The sequence below is a fragment of the Phocoena sinus genome, chromosome 6 (assembly GCF_008692025.1).
Source record: "Phocoena sinus isolate mPhoSin1 chromosome 6, mPhoSin1.pri, whole genome shotgun sequence".
Taxonomy (NCBI): domain Eukaryota; kingdom Metazoa; phylum Chordata; class Mammalia; order Artiodactyla; family Phocoenidae; genus Phocoena; species Phocoena sinus.
In genome coordinates, this window is record NC_045768.1 from 6,454,812 (window position 1) to 6,470,210 (window position 15,399).

Below are 15,399 nucleotides of genomic sequence, written 5' to 3' on the forward strand. Positions count from 1 at the left end.
CCGGACGCACAAGCTCAGCGGCCATGGCTCACGGGCCCAGCCGCTCCGCGGCATGTGGGATCCTCCCGGACCGGGGCACGAACCCGTGTCCCCTGCATCGGCAGGCGGACTCTCAACCACTGCGCCACCAGGGAAGCCCTTTTTTTTTTTTTTTTTTTTTTTTTAATAAACTTTATTTTTGGCTGCGTGGGGTCTTCGTTGCTACACGCGGGCTTTCTCTAGTTGCGGCGAGTGGGAGCTATTCTTTGTTGTGATGCGCGGGCTTCTCATTGCGGTGGCTTCTCTTTTTGCGGAGCACGGGCTCTAGGTGCGCGGGCTTCAGTAGTTGTGGCACGCGGGCTCAGTAGTTGTGGCGCGTGGGCTCTAGAGCACAGGCTCAGTAGCTGTGGCGCACGGGGTTAGTTGCTCCACAGCACGTGGGATCTTCCCGGACCAGGGCTCGAACCCCTGTCCACTGCATTGGCAGGTGGATTCTTAACCACTGCACCATCAGGGAAGTCCTGAGTACACACACTTCTAAGGAGGAAGGCCAAGACAGGTGATGGCTGGTGTGCCCTGTCCACCTGGGCTCCCCAGTCTCCTATGAGGGCCCCTCTGGGGAACCACTGGGGCTCCCTCGTTTAATGGATTCCTTGTCTCCAGGCTTCCAAGAGCCTCCCTGGTATGTGACAGACTTGGAGGAACAGGCAAAGATGAGAGGACAAAGGGGCCTGGTTTTAGTCCTGGAGGCAGGGACAGAACCTGGGGACCCCCTTAATTCCCACAGAATTAAGGGCTCCTGGGGTTTCTGTGTGTGTCCCTGGGAGGCCATTGGCCTCAGGAATGGGCTTCCAGGCTGGCTAGGGCGGAAAGATGGACCCCTTCTTATTCCAGGTGCGCTGGGCCTTGGGCAGTCACAGAACAGGGGTGTGTGTCCGGGTGGCTGGGAACCCAGGCAGGATTCCCTGGAGAGGCATCCTTTGAATTGGAAGCTGAAAGGTGGATGAGATTTTAAACTGTTAATTACAGGTACCCACAAGTAATGGTCACTATCAGAGGTTTAGAAACTATAGAAAAGCTCAAAGAAGAAAATAAAAGCTTCCTGTATCCTCACCATGCAGTTGTCCTGGTCACGCTCCAGGTCATTGCAACAGCTCCCAACTGGATACCTGCATCCACCATCCACCCTTGGCCCCCACCGTCTACTCCCCACCCAGGGCCAGAGGCTTCTGTGTGCCAGTCCTCCGGTGGCTTCCCCCTACCCAGTCCTGGCTGGCAAGGCCCCGTGCCATCTTCCCGCACCTCCTTCACTCTCCATCTCTCCCTCTAGAATGTGCACTCCAGGGGGACAGGGATTTGGGTCTGTGTTATTCTTGCTGTGCCTGTGTCCCCAGGTCTTGGAAGAGCACCTGGCTTCTAAGGCGTTTCTATTAAGTGAATGAATGATGTGTAAAATGTATGTGTGTGTGTGTGTGTGTACACATAGTGTAGAGATAGGGATTCCGAACTGTTTCTATCCAGGATGGAATTCCACAACAAAAAATATGGATCGAGTCTTTGGGGAGATGTCGTCGGTGTGTCACAGATGTGGGTGGCATCTGTGCTCAGGGTCTCACAGCCTGGCCTTTTTATCATCACTTGAGATTTTCCCTAATAATACATCTGCACTTCCTCCCAGGGCTTTTGATGGTCAATACCATGAATTTTAACTGCTCCCTGGCACTCCATCATCCCGGATACCCTCATCATTTATTTAATCTGCCCTTATTGTTGGATAATTAATTTTCCAGTCTGCATCAGCAAAAGCAATGCTTTCATGGGCACCTTTGTACATAAATCTCAGTGCAGATCTATTATTTTCAGGTACGTTACTAGAAGTAAAATTACTGGTCCAAAAGGCATGCCTGTTTTTAAGACTTGTGGTATACACTGTTCTCCAAAAAGATGGTTCCAATTTGGATAGAGTTCTAAAAAGTTTTGTCAATTTTTAGAACCCAAGTAGGGAAATTTACAAGTGTGTATATAAAGAATCGAGACCACCCACAATCCCACGTTCCTGAGAAAACAAGTGTTCACGCTATGGTTTATGACTTTCCAGATTTTTAAACTATGCATATTAAATACACATACAAATTATATGCAATATACATAATATGTATATATCTATGCATATTAAATATATAATATTTATATTTTATATATTACCTCTCCTCCCTGGAGATCCTGCCGTGTGACCACTCATGAGACAGTGGTTGCTTCTCTTGGCATGTGTGCCCGCCAAGAACATGTTGAGTAGCTTCACTTTTTAAAGTTTGAATTATGAAAATAATAGGGTTTTTCTTTTCATTTTCCAAATATAAAATTACAACGTTGCTTTTTCAAGCAACACACATCTCCCCAGACATGCCAATGCATCTTCTGTCTAGAATTTAACTTGCTTTTTTAAAAAAGTTGACACTACATTGTAACCCTCTGGGGAATACATTTTCACTGGCAGAGCGGGACTGGGTGGGCAGGATGTTGCTGCCGGGGGACAGTAGGACGAGGGGACTGAGTTGTCAGGATTGTCTGAATAATCTGGAGTCGGGGACAAGGCGGGTTTAAGGGGTGGATGCTAGGACCTCAAACACCTGGCCTGGGTGATGGTACTTTGTTGGGAGGGCCTTGGGGAGCCCCAGAAGGCTTTAGGCAGGAGAGGGACATGATCAAGGCTGTGTTTTTTTGTTTGTTTTTTAATTTATTTTTATTTTTGGCTGCCTTGGGCCTTCGTTGCTGCGCACGGGCTTTCTCTAGTTGTGGCGAGAGGGGGCCGCTCTTCATTGCGGTGTGCGGGCTTCTCATTGCAGTGGCTTTTCTTGTTGCAGAGCACGGGCTCTAGGCACATGGGCTTCAGTAGCTGTGGCACACAGGCTCAGTAGTTGTGGCTCGTGGGCTCTAGAGCGCAGGCTCAGTAGTTGTGGCGCACTGGCTTAGTTGCTCCGCAGCATGTGGGATCTTCCCAGACCAGGGCTCGAACCTGTCTCCCCTGCATTGACAGGCAGATTCTTAACCACAGCGCCACCATGGAAGTCCCAAAGCTGCGTTTTAGGGCAACTAATCTGTTGGCTTATGCAGAATGGCCTGGAAAGTGATAAGATGGCAGATAGTTTGAGCAGAGGCGTCAAGTCTCTGTCATGGGTCCCGAGGTTCTTTGGGTGTGCTGTGGGCAAGAGGGGGGCCAAGCTCAAGAGGACTTCCAAGCTCCATCTCCATCTGCATTGGTTTTCTACACTGGATAACAAGTTGCCACGAACGTAGCAGCGGAAAACAACACCCAGGGAATTCCCTGGCGGTCCAGTGGTTAGGACTCTGTGCTTCTACATCAGGTGGCATGGGTTCCATCCCTGGTTTTCTGGTCAGGGGACTAAGATCCTGCAAGCTGCTCGGTGCAGCCAAAAAAGAAAAAAAGGAAGAGAGAAAACAACACCTATTTATGGTCTTACGGTTTCTATAGGTCAGGAGTCTGGGTACAGCTTAACTGGGTTCTCTGCTAAGGGTCTCACAGGCTGCAGTCAAGGAGTCCTCAGCTGATGTCTCATCTGGAGCTCAGTATCCTATTCTGAGCTCATTCAGATTGCAGGCAGGATTGGGTTCCTTTTGGTGGTGGTAAGAATGAGGCCCTTGGCTGCTGGGGGCCACCTCCTCCACAGGCAGGTCACAGCACAGCTGTTTGTTTCTCAAGGCTGGTGGGAATGCATCTCTCTGCTCCGGATCTCTTTCAGGGAAGACCTGGACTCTCTTTTAAAGGTTTCACCTGGTTAAGTTAGGCCCACCAAGGATAATCTCCCTTCGGATTAGTCAAAGTCCACTGATTAGGGACCTTAATCACATCTGCTAAATCCCTTCATCCTCACCATATGCTATTGGTTAGAAGCAAGTCAGAGGTTCCACCCCTACCCAAGGAGAGGGGATTACAAAGTGCGTGTCTCCCTGGGGGGGGGAATCATGGGACCATCTTAGAATTACGTCATCCACACCACTTTATCAAGTGCACCTTCCAGTTTCAAGGTGCCCACTCCTGACTCCTCATATCCCAAGCTTGATCCATTCCCACTTCTTCTAAGGTGTGAACTAAGAGCTTAAGAAGTTCTCAAACATGCTCTTTCCAGCCCTTGCAATAGAGAAGGGAATTCCTGATGACCACAAAGCTTCAAGACCTGAAGGACTAATGGTGGGATAACAGGAGCAGAGAGGAGAGCTTTGGATGGGGGACTCACTTACCAATAGGTATGGAAAAGACAAGTCCAGCTCTCACTGAGGCACCAAGGGGGACATAAAAGGGAAGAAAGCACGTTTTTTTCATTTCAAAGAGCTTCTCTTGTAGTTGAGATGATCACATGGGCCTGCTTGTTCTGCTTCCCTAGGAGGTTATTAGTCTCATTACAGAAAACATAGAGACAAGCGGATTGTGAGCCATTATTAAATTTAAAGTATTTACAACTTGCTTTGGGTCTTCCCAGAATTTTTACACTGCATCTATGAAAATATATGATAAACATCCATCCTGGCACACGTTGTTTCCACCCCCCACCCCACTGTGGATTATTTTTTGAAGTGTGGCTTAGAGGTAGAATTACTGGGTGAAAGCATGCAACGTTGTCGTGGCTGTTGGTACATTTCCCAAAAGGCTTGTGCTGATTTTTATGCTGTGACCCCTGCTGGTGATTTGGGATTTGCTTGTTTCTTTGTCTTTGGCTCAGGAACCTGCGGCCGTCTCTGGCGAGCTGTGTGGGAGAGGGCCCTTGTTCTCCCAGCTCTGTGTCTGGCGGGGGCCCCACAGCGCCCTCCAGTGGCAGGCAGCAGAGGTGCAGGAGCTTTTGTCCCCAGCTGGTGCCCAAGGAGTGTGGGCTTGGAAGGGACAAGGGGAGGAGCCAGGTTCTCTGAGGAGGGGATGTGCAATTTCACCCCAGAACAGGGAGTATTTTGAATTCCCCAAACTCCACCGCTTGCTCTGTGTTTTTCCACCGTATACACCACAGCGCTCATTTACGGAGGGTAACTCTGCCAACAACCCTGTGAGGTGGCTTCTGTTATCACCCCATGTTACAGAGGAGAAAACTGAGGCCCGGAGAAGTACCTTGCCCAAGGTAAAACTCTGGTCTTAATTTCTCAGGTTTTGGGTTTTGCAAGAGCCAGACTGCCTTTCCTTCAATTTCTCTCTCTTTCTCTTGACTCAAGTTTCTTTATTTCAAACAAAAAAACAGAAGCAGATACATTCAGTGCCCTGTCCCATGCTTGCTTGGCCAAAAGGGGAAAGGGAATCAGAGGGAGAAGGATTCCAAGTTCTCCCAGCTCGGGACGGGGCCTCGGGTACCTTATCCTCATGGAAAATTATATCCCGGGACGGGTGCCCAGGAAGCTGCCTACACAGCCCTGCAATTAGGGCTACAGTCGTGACAGCAATGTTGGAATATATTTTCTTTCACAAGGAGGGCCGCTGTGGCCCCTCCCTCAGCTCCCCAGAGCAGCATGTGTAAATGATTAGGCCAGTCTGTTTTTTCTTGAGCGCTTGAGAGGAAGTGACATTGACATCCTTGTGGCCCGATGGCGGGGCCAGCGCCTCTATGGGAACCGGGCCCATGGCTTTTTCTGAAGCTGGTGTTCTTGGGACCCACCTTCCAGGCCCTAGTGGGAGCCCCCGGCCAGTGTGACCCCATCTCTGCTGCAGGCAGCCCCAACCTGGCGATGCTTCATGGCCCCTCCCTCTGGACTGAAAATAGAAAGACCAGATGCACCTCCATCTGGGTTCTGGGGTACTGCCCAGGGCCTGGCTGGGCTTGTCCACGTGCTCACAAAAAGGCCGCTCTTCCCGGCTGCCCGTGAGGGCACAGCTCTGGGCCCTGTGGGCTGGCCCTTCGCTGGTGCAAATCCTTGGGGTGCGTGTCAGCTCCTTGTGAGGGAGGACCCTGCTCAGACCAGGACGGCCCCAGTGCTTGTCTGGGTGGAAGGGCAGGCCAGCATCTTCCCAACCCCTCTACCAGGTGGGTCCTATTGCCAGGGTCTCTTCCTCCCAGGCATCCACGTGCTTAAGCCAAGTCCTGGCCCCCTGGGCAACCCCTTGTTCCCCAGCCCAACACCTAGTCATCAACCCCTGTCCCTGCTGTGTCTGGGACACCTCCCAGATTGCCCACTCTGTCCCCATCTGGTCTAGGCTGCCACTTCTCCTGCCTGGACATCCAGCCCAGCCTCCGCAGGGGTCTCTCTGCTTCCAACAGGGTCCAAGGGGCGGGTCCCTCCACCAAGCAAATCCCCTCCATGGCTCCTCACTGCCAGGGTGACATCCAAACTTTATTTTTTAATTTAAGAAACAATTTTTTTGGCTGTGCCATGCAGCACGTGGAATCTTAGTTCCCCCACCAGGGATAGAACCCATGTCCCCTGCAGTGGAAGCATAGAGTCCCAACCACTGGACCGCCAGGGAAGTCCCGACATCCAGACTTTAGATCTGGCCACACAAGCCCCACGTGAGCTGTCCCTGCTTCTCTCCATCTTCATCCTGCAGGAGATCCAGGCCCAGAACTGTCCCCACTGGCCCAAAGAGGCAGCTTCTGGCCTACCCCAGGGCCTTTACACATGCTGTTCCCTTAGCCAGAAACACTGTTCTCGCTCCCCTCTTTGTCTGGTGGACTCTTCATCCTTCCAGGACACTTCCTCCAGGAAGCCTGCCTGGATGCCTTAGACTAGGTTTGGGGCTCCTTGGGCTTGGTGTGGCCTCTGAATCCAGGGACCCCGTGTCAATTCTCTGCTTTCTCCTCAGGGCCCAGTGTAGGGCCCTGCACACATATAGTATTTCATAATATTTGTTCAGTGAATGAATGGCAAATAGAAGCCCAGAAATCACTTACCCAAGGCAGAGGCCAAACTGAGCAAGAAAACACAGCTCTGGCTGTACCCACCCCTTCCCCCTTCCCCCGCCATACACACACACAGTACAGGGCACAGGCCAACCCTTTGCTCTGGCCGCTGTAGTCAGGCCGGCAGAGCCAGCTCCACATATCAGCAGAATGCCGCCTCCCCACGCCTTCACCTGGAGCCTGTGCCTCACCTCATCATTCCCCCCCACCCCAAGGACCAGAGTCCCAACTGCCCAGCCACAGGGAAGTCACACGGCGATGGTCCCCAGGGCCTGTTGGCCCATCTGAAGGGGACAAAGCTCACCCCACAAGAACCGTGTTTTCTTGTTTGTTTTGTTTTCTTATTTATTTGTTTATTGGCTGCATTGGGTCTTCGTTGCTGCACGCGGGCTTTCTCTAGTTGCGGCGAGCCGGGGCTACTCTTTGTTGCGGTGCGTGGGCTTCTCATTGCGGTGGCTTCTCTTGTTGCGGGGCGCAGGCTCTAGGTGCGCGGGCTTCAGAAGTTGCAGCACACGGGCTCAGTAGTTGTGGCTTGCGGGCTCTAGAGCTCAGGCTCAGTAGTTGTGGCGCACGGGCTTAGTTGCTCCGCGGCATGTGGGATCTTCCCGGACCAGGGCTCGAACCCGTGTCCCCTGCATTGGCGGGTGGATTCTTAACCACTGCGCCACCAGGGAAGCCCAGAAGTGTGTTTTCACGGTGGAATTCCCGATGGAGGATGGGGAAGAATCTCTGGGGGTCAATTGGGACAGATGGGGAGGGTCCTCACCTCACTCAGGGGTTAGTTACACCTTCTAAAACAAAAATGGGGACCATCCCTCATGTTAGGATTGTCACGTGGCTTTGACCTATTCAAGGTCACCCAGAAGATGCAGCCTGTGGCTGGTGGGGGGGAGACGCTGGCCCTTTGGGGGGCTTTGATGTGGTGTGGGTGGGGCAGACTAGAGAAACGGGGTCCGTCCATGGAGTCCAGAGGTGTGATGGCTGTGTCACTGTGAGGGCCGCCCCGCCGGAGGGGCCTAGCATCTTTGCGCCCTCTGGGGGTCAGGAAGTGTTGTCTTACTTCCTGGGGGCTGGTTGCAGAAATGATCGCTTTATTATATTTTATTTTTTCCGGCCGCATGGCTTTTGGGATATTAGTTCCCCAACCAGGGATGGAATTCGGGCCCTGGCAGTGAAAGCAGCGAGTCCTAACCACCGGATGGATCACCAGGGAATTCCCAGAAATTATCTCTTAACTTCCCTGGAGGGTGCGCCCATCAGCAGGCGCGGCACGGGGCCAGGTGGAGAGGGCTGGCTTCAGACCATTCCCCTCACCCCCCAGTTTTCTGCACACTCCTCATAAGTGATGTCAGTGCTGGTGGCACATGTGTCCTCTGTCACCCCCAGTGACCATCTCTGAAACGGCAGGTTGGAGGACTTGGAAGAAGGTCTCTGGTGGCCCTGTCTGTTAGGACCACCCGCCTGTCCTGTGAGCCCACCTGGGTCCTCCACTCTGCACCCCGACATTCTGGGCCATCTGCTCGGGTCCCCCACAGTCAAATGCCCAGGGGACCCCCAGCTTCTGCATGCCCAGCAGCAAGGGATTTAATTCTAGCGTCTGCCTCCACACACCCTCTGCTCCTGCCATCGGGCGGGGGAGACACTCCCTGCACAGAGAGGGTTCGGGTCCTGGCCAGGGTCACACATCAGGGTTTCTCCCAAACACCCGGGTGTCAGGGGTTCCAGGGCAGGTCTCTGTCTTCCTACCCGGCTCCCCACCCCTGGGGCTCTACAGGGTGATGGAGGACTTCCTGCAGAAAGAGGCACACAGACGAGGGCAGCTGGCCCCAAAAGGCCGTCCCTTCATTGGTTTGCTGCCCTTGTCCGCCCTCCCGCAGTCTTTTGGGGCTTAAAATTTTTTTTTTTATTTCTTAAAGACAACAGCTTTTTGGCTTTAATACACAAAGTAAGTGAGGTCCTTGGTGAGCCGCTGCTCCAACCTTCCAGCCCAACACCTCCAGGGTCAGGGGCCGCAGTCTCCAGCGGCCGTGGATGAAGGGCTGAGCCAGGCTCTGGGCATCTCAGCAGCCTCTTGGGCTCAGAAGTCCGGGCTGAAGAGGGGCCAGGAGAGCCCACCCAGCCTGCCCGGGGAGGCAGCCGGGGAGGCAGCCGGGGAGGCAGCGGGGTCCGGGTGGGGCTGGCTGTCAGTTCACCGTGGGCACCTGGCTGTGATGCAGGCTGAACTCCTTGGCCTTGAGACGGAGGCTGGCGATGCTGTTGGCCATGTTGACCCCCGGGGTCGCAGGGCCTGAGCCTCCTGGGCTGTATGGCGGCACCGTGCTGGGGGTGACATAAGACACAAGGACATATTGCTGTGGCTGGAAGACCGCCGGGGGCTGGCCACCTCTGGCGGCCAGTCTTGGACCCCAGCCTCTGGTCCTCCTGCCTCCCCTCCTCAGCTCACTCGGCTGGGAAGCCTTCCCCTGGGGTTACAAGACTGGGGGGAAGAGGCAGAAGTGCCCACAGTCAGCCCAAGGACATGGAGCTGCCCCCATAGGCTTGTGGTCCTTCCTCGCTGGACCAGGAGCTTCCTGAGAGCGGAAGCTCCTGTTCACCCCTAGCGCCTGCCCTAGGCCTGGCACACAGCAGGATGAGGCTGGGATGAACGCACACCTCTATGGAAGGAGGCCTCTTGGAGGTTCGCCCGCCCCAGGTAAGAGCATGGCAGGCGGGGAGCTGGGAGAGCTGTGAGGCTAGCGTGGGCATCGCTAGGACTCAGATCCCACGACCCACCGGCTCTTGCCTCTCATGAGACCACGGCTCCAGCAGAGCTGCTCGCACAGACTCAGGGGTGGATGGCACTCCCTGGAGTTGTGGGGTGCAGAAACCCAACTTGCCAGCACCTCCTTCCTCTCCCTTCCTGCCCTGCCACCTTTCCCCAGCTTTGACCGGGACAAAACTGCCCCAGACTTTGACTCTGGGGCCCAGCCAGGCCCCTGGGACAGGGAACCACTCCCTCGGCCCCCCGGCCTCTCTCCGGGATGGTTGGCGAAGGGTGCTGGGGCGCTTGTGCCAGCCTAGGAATCCGCAGGATTTCAGCTCCCTCAGGATGACGTGGCTTCTCCACTTCTTCCAAACAGGCCTCATTTTCTCGCCCCTCCACACGCTTACACGCTTGCCCACATACCCCTTGGTGCCCCCCAGGTCCACGGGGCACCTGGGCAACTTTCCCAGCTCTCTTCAGATCCTCAAAGGAGTCTGGGCCCTAAAACACCCCACGGGGTCCCCTGGTTGCTCGCGCCCTCCCGACCCAAAAGGGTTCCCGCTCTCACCTGTAGGGGGATGAAGCCGTCCAGGAGAGATAATCGGGGCTCAGGGCAGTGGGCCGGGGAGCCACAGGCTGCTCGATGGCGGCTTCCTGGCTGTAGGACTTGAGCAGCGAAGCTGAGCGGTTGGCCAGCATGGCCCGCTCGTTTCGGCGGAACTTGGCCCGGCGGTTCTGAAACCAGACCTGGGGGCAGGAAGGAGGGGTGAGCGGGCTGCTGAGGGGACCCAAGTCCTTTTGCACCTAGTATGTGCCTGTTCTGCCACCCACCCTGCACTGGCAGCTTCACCCCTCTGAGCCTCAATTTTCTCATCTGTAAAATGGGGGTGATAAATGGTGCCTGCCGCTGGGTAAGTATGTGTTGGAGAATGTGCAAGTGGATGAATGAAAGAATGAATAGATGAGCATTTAGCTGCTGTGAGGTTGTAATGCGAGAGGTGCACGCTGGGCACTCAGCTCAGGGCTGGCACGGAACAAGCACTGAACACTTTTTTTTTTTTTTTTTTGTCGTACGCGGGCCTCTCACTGCTGTGGCCTCTCCCGTTGCGGAGCACAGGCTCCGGACGCGCAGGCTCAGCGGCCATGGCTCACGGGCCCAGCTGCTCCGCGGCATGTGGGATCTTCCCGGACCGGGGCACAAACCCGTGTCCCCTGCATCGGCAGGCGGACTCTCAACCACTGCGCCACCAGGGAAGCCCAGCACTGAACACTTTAAAACGACTTTTATTTATCCAAACCCCATGTGCCAGGCACTGCTCTAAGCTACAAAGATATCAACTTCTTTCATTCTCGTAAGAACCCTATAAAACAGACCCACGTGATCCTCATTTTACAGGGAGGTACCTAAGGCACAGAGAGGCTGAGTAACTTGCTCAAGGTCACACAGCTGGTCAGTGGCAGGGCTTGGATTTGAACCTCAGCCCTCCTGGCCTCAGATGGTCCTGCTCTGAAACACCTCACCTTGGCAACTCCTTAACCCTGGGTGAGTGGTGGCTGCACGCTCCCCCGGGGGGCCCACGGATGGGCAGCACTCACCTGGACACGCGCCTCGCTGAGGTTGACGCGCCGGGCTAGCTCCTCCCGCACGAAGGCGTCGGGGTAGTGCGTGCGCTCGAACACGCGCTCCAGCGCCTGCAGCTGGCTGCTGTTGAACGTGGTGCGGTTCCGCCGCTGCTTCTTCTTCCGCTTGGCGGCGCCGCCGCGCCCGGGGCTGGGACACTCACCTGCGGAGGGGCCCGAGGGTCAGCGGGGCGGCGGACAGCGCGCAGTGAGTGCCCGCAGGGCCCCCAGCCCGGAGCTGCCGTGATGATCACGACTCAGGCACCAGCTCAGCGATGTGCTCTGAACCTTTTACCTGTGTCTCCCTCTGCTGATGGATGGTGCAGCCCGAGAACAGGAGCAGCTCCCTTTAATTCACTCCTTCATCCATTCCTTCATCCATCCATCCATCCATCCATCCATCCATTCTGCAACACATTTACTGAGTACCTACTGGGTGGCAGGCACAGGGTTAGGGCCCTGGGGACATAATGGTGAACAAAAGCAGCCAGGTCCCCATCCTGTGGAGCCCGGGGACAAGCACCCACGCCATGAGGGACAACTGACCTGGTTGGGGGGGGCGGGGCGGGGCCGCTGGAGATATCTACGTGTCCTCGGCTCCTAGCTCAGGCTCTGGGGCATGGTAAACCCTCCATGGGTATTTGTTGTTGAATTATATTAATATTAATATATTAAAAATGAGCAGTGAGAGTCACAGTTCCAAGGGTCCACTGCAGGCACCCACAGGTCAATGGATGCTCACAGGAATCCTATAGACAGGTGCTCTTCATGCCCTATTTACAGAGGGAGAAGGGAGGGGGGATGTTCAGCTACTATTTATTTCCACATTTCAATTTTACCCAAGGGCTGAACTGCTGACCCTTCCTCCTGCAGGGTCTAGCTCATTGTTCACTCCTCCAGGGAGCCCTCCCTGACCACCTGAGTCCACATGGAATCCCCTCTCCTCCACTGCACTCACCCAGCACTTAGGACCAACCGTGTCCAGTTCAGGGTCTGGTGTACCTTAATAAAAAATGTATATTTTATGGATAAATAGCAAGGTCTTACTATATAGCACAGGGAACTATATTCAATATCTTGTAATAAACAATAATGGAAAAGAATATGAAAAAGAATATATATATATTTAACTGAATCACTTTGCTGTGCACCAGAAATTAACACAACATTGTAAATCAACTATACTTCAAAAAAAAAAGAATATTTAATCAAACATTAAAAAATCTGGATCCTTAAAATTTGTACGGAGACACAATAGACCCCGAATAGCCAAAGCAGTCTTGAGGGAAAAAAACGGAGCTGGAGGAATCAGACTCCCTGACTTCAGATTATAATACAAAGCTACAATAATCAAGACAATATGGTACTGGCACAAAAACAGAAATATAGATCAATGGAACAGGATCGAAAGCCCAGAGGTAAACCCACGCACCTATGGTCGACTAATCTATGACAAAGGAGGCAAGGATATACAATGAAGACAAGACAGTCTCTTCAATAAGTGGTGCTGGGAAAACTGGACAGCTACATGTAAAAGAATGAAATTAGAACACTCCCTAACACCACACACAAAAATAAACTCAAAATGGATTAAAGACCTAAATGTAAGACCAGACACTATAAAACTCTTAGAGGAAAACATAGGAAGAACACTCTTTGATATAAATCACAGCAAGATCTTTTTTGATCCACCTCCCAGAGTAATGGAAATAAAAACAAAAATAAACAAATGGGACCTAATGAAACTTAAAAGCTTTTGCAAAGCAAAGGAAACTACAAACAAGACGAAAAGACTTGTTTGTTGTTTCCAAATGGGAGAAAATATTTGCAAATGAATCAACGGACAAAGGATTCATCTCCAAAATATATAAACAGCTCATGCAGCTCAATATTATAAAAACAAACAACACAATCAAACAATGGGCAGAAAACCTAAATAGGCATCTCTCCAAAGAAGACATACAGATGACCAAGAGGCACATGAAAAGCTGCTCAACATCACTAATTATTAGAGAAATGCAAATCAAAACATCAATGAGGTGTCACCTCACATGGGTTAGAATGGGCATCATCAGAAAATCTACAAACAACAATGGCTGGAGAGGGTGTGGAGAAAAGGGAGCCCTCTTGCACTGTTGGTGGGAATGTAAGTTGATACAGCCACTATGGAGAACAGTATGGAGGTTCCTTAAAAAACTAAAAATAAAATTACCATATGACCCAGCAATCCCACTACTGGGCATATACCCAGAGAAAACCGTAATTCAGAAAGACACACGCACCCCAATGTTCACTGCAGCACTGTTTACAATATCCAGGTGATGGAAGCAACCTAAATGTCCACTGACAGACGAATGGATAAAAAAGATGTGATACATATATACAATGGAATACTACTCGGCCATAAAAAGGAACTAAGTTGGGTCACTTGTAGAGATGTGGATGGACCTAGAGACTGTCATACAGAGTAAAGTAAGTCAGAAAGAGAAAAACAAGTATTGTATATTAACACATATATGTGGAACCTAGAAAAATGGTACAGATGAACCGGTTTGCAGGGCAGAAACAGAGACACAGATGTAGAGAACAAACGTATGGACACCAAGGGGGGAAAGTGGGGCGGGGGGTGGCGGGATGAATTGGGAAATTGGGATTGACATATATACACTAATATGTATAAAATAGATAACTAATAAGAACCTGCTGTATAAAAAAAAAAAGAAAACAAAAAAAATGAAGAAGAAAAAAACCCTCAGTGAAGGGTCCACTTAAGATTTCTACACTATTGTATGCACACTTTACCTCAAAATTCAAAAGTAAGAGAGAAACATAAATAAATATTAATTTTAATTTTTTAAAAATCTGGAGATTTCATGTAAGGAAAAAAAAGTATATTTTAATAACCAAATAACGTCACTGCTTGTCGCAGTAACAGATTCAAGCACAAAGTAAAACAAACTACTCCCTTCTCCCGACTCTGCTCCCCAAGATTTACAAAGTTACAAATGTGTATTTAAAAAAATTTACAAGCATGAGACCACGCTGAATACACTGGTGCTGCAGCTTGTCTCTCTCTCTCTCTCTCTCTTTTTTAAAAATATTTATTTATTTATTTAGGCCGCACCAGGTCTTAGTTGCTGCGTGCGTGCGGGATCTAGTTCCCCGACCAGGGATTGAACCCAAGCCCCCTGCATTGGGAGCTTGCATTCTTACCCACTGGACCACCAGGGAAGTCCCCAAACTGAAGCTTGCCTCTTCCTATTTAATTTGCTCCAGAGATCACTCCACCTGGCCCAACAAACCCAGCCCTCTTTATTTGCATTAATTTCCATATTATATTTTCCCTCTTGTTCTCTCCCTCCGCATATCAGAACAATTTTTTTTTTTTTTTTTTTTTTTTTTTTTTTTTATGCTGTACGCGGGCCTTTCACTGTTGTGGCTTCTCCCGTTGCGGAGCACAGGCTCCGGACGCGCAGGCTAAGCGGCCATGGCTCACGGGCCCAGCCGCTCCGCGGCATGTGGGATCCTCCCCGACCGGGGCACGAACCCGCGTCCCCTGCATCGGCAGGCGGACTCGCAACCACTGCGCCACCAGGGAAGCCCCAGAACAATTTTTAAATTAGCCTTTGCTCTATCCTTCCAGCATTGCTTTTTAGAAAAATATACTTTTTATTTATTTATTTATTATTTATATTGGCTGTGCCGGGTCTTAGCTGCTGCATGCGGGATCTTTGGTTATGGCATGTGGACTTCTAGGTTGCAGCGTGTGGACTCTTAGCTGTGGCATGCATGCGCGGTCTAGTTCCCAGAGCAGGGATCGAACCCAGGCCCCCAGCACTGGGAGTGTGGAGTCTTACTCACTGGATCACGAGGGAAGTCCCCAGCATTGCTTTTTGCAAATATTTTTTTCAAGTATAATATTTTCTCCCCCTCTTCTATTGAAAGATAGCAGACCATGTACCGTTGTGTATCTCCCTTTTTTCCCACTGAGCAATACATCCCAGGGATTCCTCCATCCAGTGCAGAGAAGTCCTGCATGCACCTTCTCACAGCTCTGTACCACTCGGCTGTGCGAATGTACCGTGGTTTAGTCAACTAAAACCAGAGCCCTGTGGATGGGCACGTAGTGTGTTTCCAATCTTTTGCAATTAAAGAATGCCACAA

At 51.7% G+C, this 15,399-nt stretch overlaps 1 protein-coding gene across 1 annotated transcript in view; it reads right to left on the minus strand.

The window, feature by feature from the left end:
* Positions 1-7,434: 7,434 nt before the first annotated feature.
* PRRX2 (paired related homeobox 2) overlaps positions 7,435-15,399 on the minus strand; it is a 50,787-nt gene continuing 42,822 nt past the window's right edge. Inside the window, exons 2-4 of the mRNA XM_032636121.1 lie at positions 11,212-11,399; positions 10,184-10,362; positions 7,435-9,191 (exon numbers count right to left, since the gene is read on the minus strand). Of these exons, the coding sequence (XP_032492012.1) occupies positions 9,056-9,191; positions 10,184-10,362; positions 11,212-11,399 (503 nt within the window). The 3' untranslated portion in view covers positions 7,435-9,055. The remainder of the gene's footprint in view (positions 9,192-10,183; positions 10,363-11,211; positions 11,400-15,399) is intronic.